The sequence below is a fragment of the Aegilops tauschii genome, chromosome 2 (genome assembly GCF_002575655.3).
Source record: "Aegilops tauschii subsp. strangulata cultivar AL8/78 chromosome 2, Aet v6.0, whole genome shotgun sequence".
In the NCBI taxonomy this organism is placed as follows: domain Eukaryota; kingdom Viridiplantae; phylum Streptophyta; class Magnoliopsida; order Poales; family Poaceae; genus Aegilops; species Aegilops tauschii.
In genome coordinates this window covers 562,730,460-562,736,926 of record NC_053036.3, presented here as the reverse complement: position 1 = coordinate 562,736,926, position 6,467 = coordinate 562,730,460, and the positions used below count along the sequence as shown (strand labels likewise).

The following is a 6,467-nucleotide window of genomic DNA, read 5'->3' as shown; positions in this document are numbered from 1 at the left end:
CTCCGTCCCTCCAGTAACACCGTGGCATCAATGCCGTCCGTTGCGCGTCCTGGACTGGCTGAGTGCGGCGTGTTAAGCGGCCGTGCATCGGAAGGAAAGCACGGGAGGGGCGTTTGATTTTTTTGGTGGGCAAGGGCGGTCAGAAGCCGGCTTGGGAGCGGTCCGGACTCGCACAAAGCCCCTCATGTTTGTCTCTGGATTGTGGGAGAAATCGCGTCTGGATCGCGCCGCGGACCGATACAGACCCACGTTGGATGGCTTCCGCTGTCCGGACAGTGCGGTCCGGACGCATGCAGGAGGTTTGCGGGTCCTCTTTGAAGATGCCCTAAGACGTCGATACAACGTGTAGGACATCCATCGTAGAGGGATTATTATCCTAACTGAAGTCATCACTCTTGATTAGACTGATTTGTTTCTATGTGACTCAGATGTTTGGATAAGAAGGTTGCCATTGCTTTTCTCTGTTTTGTTTTATTTATAGATGCCCTTTCTCTCGTTCTGGTAAGCAACATATTGCTAACAGGTTTGGGTGGCTCCGGTTTCGCGCCGTTCACAACGCTCGCGCCTGCCACAAATTCGTGGCGGGCCAACAGAAATGGAAAGCCCGGAGGCGAGCTTCCGTGCGGGCAGAAGCAAGAAAGCTCCGATGTCACAGGTGGGGAACAGAGTAGGTCGCTTGCGGCACCATCACAGAGATCACATACACTCGTGTCATCCTAACTACCAGTACACGTATGCTGGCTGGATTTCCAAATGCACCCATAACGCACCAACCTGTTATGCTGTCTTTGTTACTGGCACTGACAGGAAATGCGATCTAATGAAAAACTCTTAATATAGTATTGAGCAGTCCAATCTTGTGCAAGTTAGGTAAGTAACAACCATGGTTTTTACGGTGGTGGTTGGTAGATCTCTTGCCCCTTTTCAGGCAGCACCCCACCCATCGCACTCCGGGCGATTCAGGTGAAAACGCGAGCCCGGGGTGTCCTCTTCACTCCAGTGTCAATTGGGCATGATGGGATCTCCCATTTCAGTGCAAGTTGGGCACACACAGTGGCAAGTAACCATGATGTTTACGGTGGCGTCAAGTAGATTTCGTGCCGAATTGACGTGTGGGTCCTAAAACGTAATACTCTATGCCAGCCACCTTCGCTTGAGTCCCGGATGAGGTTACCTGTCTCTCTCTGCATTCTTTGCGGTGCCACCACCTTGAGAGAGAGCTAGCTAGCCAGAAAGGTGGCACACTCCATGAGAAAGTTCAGGGCTAAGCATGCATCATGATGAAGGACAACTCTAGTAAGATCAGAAAGCGCAAAAGGGGCACCGAAACGGCAGGACGGTGCAACTCATGCCCGTCATAATTGGGGCAGAAAAGCAAGCAGCGAATGTGCAGGCGCGGAGCAGAGGCAGGAATTCATCGGCGAAAAGCAAGCCGGCATGCAGAGCCCTCTGCCGCATCCGCGGCCGGACCTGCGCTGTGGCCGCCACCACGAGAGGAACCAATTGAGAATGGCATGGCATGGCATGCTAGGTGTGCAAGCCAAGCAAGCGTCCTCTCTCAGTGCGCCTTCTTTGCTTTGTGCGCCAACGGACGACAGCTCGCCGGCCGGGATGAGTGCCGAGGCTTCACTCCTCAGCTCCCCCCAGTTCTGCTGACTGCTACTCCATCTTTGGGACACAAGGCCACTCCTCTCGGCTCAGCCATTTCCGTCCTAATCGGGACACCTGTGAGGTGAGGCGTAAACGGAAAATCTGAGCCTATGATTGCCGTGGCTGAGCGCCGCAGAATTACCGGTGATCCGTACGGGCGTGCGCTGTCACTTACCGGCACGTGGAATTGGGAGGTGATTTGGAGGAACGGAGATCCAGTTGCAGATCCACACATCATTTTTAGGAAGGCAACACGCCCGTCCATCATGATGTAACATTCCCTGGGTAGTATATTTAGGTAGCAGTTATTTTTGTATTGTATTAGCTCGAGTTGTTTGCAGTTTCTGGGCCTGAGAGCACGTCACAGGTGTGCCTAGCCTAGCGAAGCGGGTTGCTACCTACGTGTAACGTGCCTCGTGGAAAATGGGCACGCAAATCATTTCCCGGCGACAATTTTGCTCGAAGAGGGGGCGGTGCTTTACGTTACTCCACCTTGCCAGATTAGTTTCAGTGTGTGTATGTGCTCCTGGGATAAGAGTACAGTTTACAATCTACTCCTTCACTCCACTCCACTTCACTTCAGTCTTGGAGTGGAGTAGAAATGATGAAATACAGACGTGAATTGGTCATCTGATCGCACCTGATCTGACCGGTCACCGCCATTTACTCCCGGCCCCTGCCTCCGCGCGCCGGTCACTCGACCCGACCCGATCCACCGCGCAGCCCAGAGAGTCGCCCTCGCGGATAAAAGGCGCGAGACCTCCGCCCCCTCACCGGTTAAGCCAACTCCATCTCCAACCCCCACCACCCCACCCAGCCAAAGCCTCCACCCGTCCCCGTGATGTCGTCCTCTTTCCCGGCTCCCCCGCCGCGGTACGCCGACGACCCCGGCACCTCCTTGTCCTCGTGCATCCTCATCATCCTCGGGCTCCTCGCCTTCGTCTTCGTCGCCTCCTGCTCCATCAGCGCCTGCCTCGGCCGCCGCTCCAACCGCGAGCGGCCGTCTCCCCCGCCCTCGCCGCCGCCCGGGACGCACCGCCAAGACGACGACTGGGCGGACGAGGGGAAGAAGGATCTGATCGAGTCGCTGCCCCGGTTCACGATGGCGTCGGCGCTGGCGGCGCTGCCCAAGAGCTCCCCGGACTGCGCCGTCTGCCTCTCGCCCTTCAGGCCCGAGGCCGAGCTGCGGCTGCTCCCGGCGTGCCGCCACGCGTTCCACGCCGTCTGCGTCGACGCCTGGCTCCGCACCACCCCGACCTGCCCGCTCTGCCGCGCCACCGTCGCGCCCCCGCACCCCTCCATCGCCGCCCTCCTCGCCGCCGAACAGCCGCCGCCGCCGCCGGAGCCTGCCGCTGCGAGGGGCAGGGACCGCTCCAGGAGGTTCCGCGTCGAGATGGGCAGCGTCAGCAGCCGCGGCGGGTCGCCCGCCACTTCCACCGCCAGCGACGACAGCCGCACCTACTCGCTCGGATCCTTCGAGTACCACATCGACGAGGAGGTCGAGGCCGTCGTGTCCCGCATGGTGCGCGCCGCGGCCAGGGCCGACACCATCAAGGACGAGAAACCAGCAGCCCAGGGGTCGCCGTTGCCGTCGCCGCCCGGCGAGGCGGTGGCCGAAGCGGCAGGGACGCCGCCGCGCGGATGGCTGCGGGAGTACATGGACCGCGTGGCCTCCTCGGCGTCATCCTTCTCCTACTCCCTCTCGGCCCGGTGGAGCCAGAGCCAGCAGGGCCAAAGGCAGGAGGAGCCGTGGCTGTGGGACGCAGAGGCGGCAGCAGTGCCGCCGCCCCCGCCGCCGCCGGGGTCGGACGAGGAGGTGGAGACGACGTTCATGGTGCTGTACCGGTGGATCGCCGCCGTCTGAACTGAACATAATGAGTGAAAGTGCCGGGGGCCGTCGTCAGCTCAGGTGATCCAATGTTTTGGAAGCTTCTGTTGACCTTGGCACAGAATGTAGGTGCACATAGGAGTTCGGATCTTGGAACCTGAGCAGAGAATTGCAGGCAAGGGTAGATTTGTTCCTTTCTTTTCTCTAGACTAGTTTTTACCTTGCCATGGATGTAGCTGTGCCATGGAGTATGTGCGTGTGTGTCGCGACTAGCATGCACTCTTTGCCTCAAGGGCAGAAGGGGAAATGGTGCTGAAAATTGGGATCAAAATTGGTTCGCTCTACTCTTGCAATGTTATATTATCGTATATCTAATGTTATATTATCGTATATCTAATATTGGATTCTTAGGGTGAAAAGTAAATGCAATTGATATCCGTCAGGAGAACTAGGCAGTAACCTAGTGACAATGATCACAGTGACGCACCATGCGCCCATAGTTCGACTCCTGTCAAGAGCGGATTACTGGCGCCTTATCCGGGTAGGCTCTTTCTATAAAATATGTCCTGGATGCTAGTGCCCATGGATCTGGTTTTTTATAGATATCCGTCAGGCTGGCAAAGGTCATCCACTGATTACTGGATTTATTCACTATATTCTTTGAATGTGGTGATATTCAATTCGAATGCCTTGGGTCGAAACAACATTGATGCCCGTCAGGCTTAGCAAACAACATCTCGGGGTTCAGATTTTGGAACCCCGTGTGAAGAATTGAAGGACAAGGGTAGATTGTTCTCTTATGTAGACTAGTTTTATCACATATGTAGTCGTGCCAGATGTGCTCCACTCTTGTGTGTGTGTGTGTGTGTGTGTGTGTGTGTGTGTGTGTGTGTGTGTGTGTGTGTGTGTGTGTGTGTGTGTGTGTGTGTGTTGCAACTAGCAATGTGCCAGTCCAAATGTCATCATGCCGTGTGAAGGGCGTGCACGGGGGGAGGGGGTACTGAAAACTGAAATCCGTTGGATTTATTCGCTCTACTCTTTCAATCTGGTGATATCTTATTCACATTCTTGACATTTGATATCGGTCGGGTTGGCAAAAGGCATGCACTGATTCTTGAATTTATTGGCTCTACTCTTTCGGTGCGATGATACCTAATTTTGGATTATTGAGCTAAAAGTATCGATATATCTGTCGAAAACAATAACAAATGATATTCGTTAGGTTGGAAAAAGACATCCAATCATCCACTGAATTGAATAGCTAGTGAACACGTCGTACTGTACTACTGTTTGAAAGCCCCGCACGGCCCCTCCCGGTCATTCTCCGAGGAGCATCACAGGCAAAACCTAGGTCACCGCCACCAGCCATTCCCCTCCTGCTCCCCTCCCCTTGCCATCGTTAGAGGGCGCCGCCGAGTAAAGCCGGCAAAAGGTTTAATGATGACGGAGCCGTTTCTGTCGCGCCTTCGGAGGATCTGGAATGGGGGTTACTGATGGATTTGCTCATCGGTGGGCCAAGCTTTCAATACGGGTTGGCAATAGGCACCCACCGGCTATTGGATTTATTCGCTCTATTCTCAACGTGGTGATATCCAATTTTGAATTCTTTAGGTTGAAATAACATTGATGTCCATCGGGCTGGCAAAGGGCATCCACTGCATTGAATAGCTAGCGAACACGGGCGGTGTCGTCTGCACCCCCCTTTTCAGTGCTCCACTGAGTCACAAGATAAGAAAGCACATACCACTTTCCAAAGTCATACACACCTAATTGTGTTCACATGTTTCTCATGCACACATTCGGTCTTGAAAACAAGAAAGTCACGGTTGCTATTGATAAATTGCCTGAGAAACGAATTGAAAGCTATCCTCAAAGTTGGATCTTGGAACAAGAGAACTAAAGGGCAAGAGTTGATTTGTTCTTTCTACAGATTAGTTTGACCAGGGATGTAGAGTTGCCATATGTACTCAACTCATGTGTGTGTGTGTGTGTGCGTGCGTGTGTGTGTGTGTGTGTGTTGTGACTAGCAATGTGAGTCCATGTGCCACCATGTAGTCTTTGCGTGAAAGGGTCTAGCAAAGAGGGGAAACACTGATGAAAGTTGTAATCCGTTGGATTTATTCCCTCCACTCATTCAGTGTGGCGATATCTAATCCCCGGGCACTGATATCCGTCGGTTGCATGCATTGATTCATGGTTTATTCGCTACAATCTTTACAATGTGATGATATCTTTTTTTTAGATTTTTGAGTTGAAAAAACAACGATGTACCTGGGAAACACAACAACATTGATATCCATTGAGCTCACAAAGATCATCCATTGATCCACAACATTTACTAACTAGCAAACACACGTATGCATGTGAGACTTAGTGGAAAACTCATATGCATATGTGGAATGATAAACGGTAAAATGAGATTCCTAGTCTTGCCTCTAAGAATAGCTCAAATGTTGTTGGTGATCATGTTTTTTGGATCTTAGGATATCGTTAAATGGAACAATAGTCCTAAAACAACTTCGAGAATATGATGTCAAAAGAATGGTCATATTGAATCGACCCAAACTTGTTTGTTATACTTTGAGATACATTCATCAGAAGTCAATTGCTATAAGACGGAGTGTTAATTAACTTGTGATTTAGTTTCTTAGACCATGAGAGTATCGTAGTCACTTCTTACCATGTGATGAACTTTGGGGTTGCTTGAACGTCATTTGTAACACGGTGATCATAACAACAACTTACAGGTTTATCGAAAAGTTTGACAAGAGACTAGATAGTTCAAGAGTGGGATTTGCTCCTCCGACAATAGATAGATATTCTTAGGGCCTTCTCGGTGTGATGACATCCATCATCGTTTGGCCAGACATGCCGGAACATGTCAACGAGAACGAAGAACAAAACCGGAAACGAGGAGACCACTATGGTGAGCATGTGAATGACTCAAGAGGATACCGATATATCTCACCTCAAGTTTTGTAAAGTATCA

At 52.1% G+C, this 6,467-nt stretch overlaps 1 protein-coding gene across 1 annotated transcript; it reads left to right on the top strand.

The window, feature by feature from the left end:
• Positions 1-2,403: 2,403 nt before the first annotated feature.
• Positions 2,404-3,868, top strand: LOC109775504 (E3 ubiquitin-protein ligase ATL4). Its single transcript, XM_020334242.4, has one exon. It carries the CDS (start codon positions 2,492-2,494, stop codon positions 3,512-3,514), a length of 1,023 nt encoding a protein of 340 aa, XP_020189831.1. The 5' UTR covers positions 2,404-2,491; the 3' UTR covers positions 3,515-3,868.
• Positions 3,869-6,467: the final 2,599 nt, after the last annotated feature.

What these genes read in the sequence shown, in the direction of transcription:
- LOC109775504 (XM_020334242.4), top strand. Translation starts at nt 2,492, where the DNA reads ATGTCGTCCTCTTTCCCGGCTCCCCCGCCGCGGTACGCCGACGACCCC.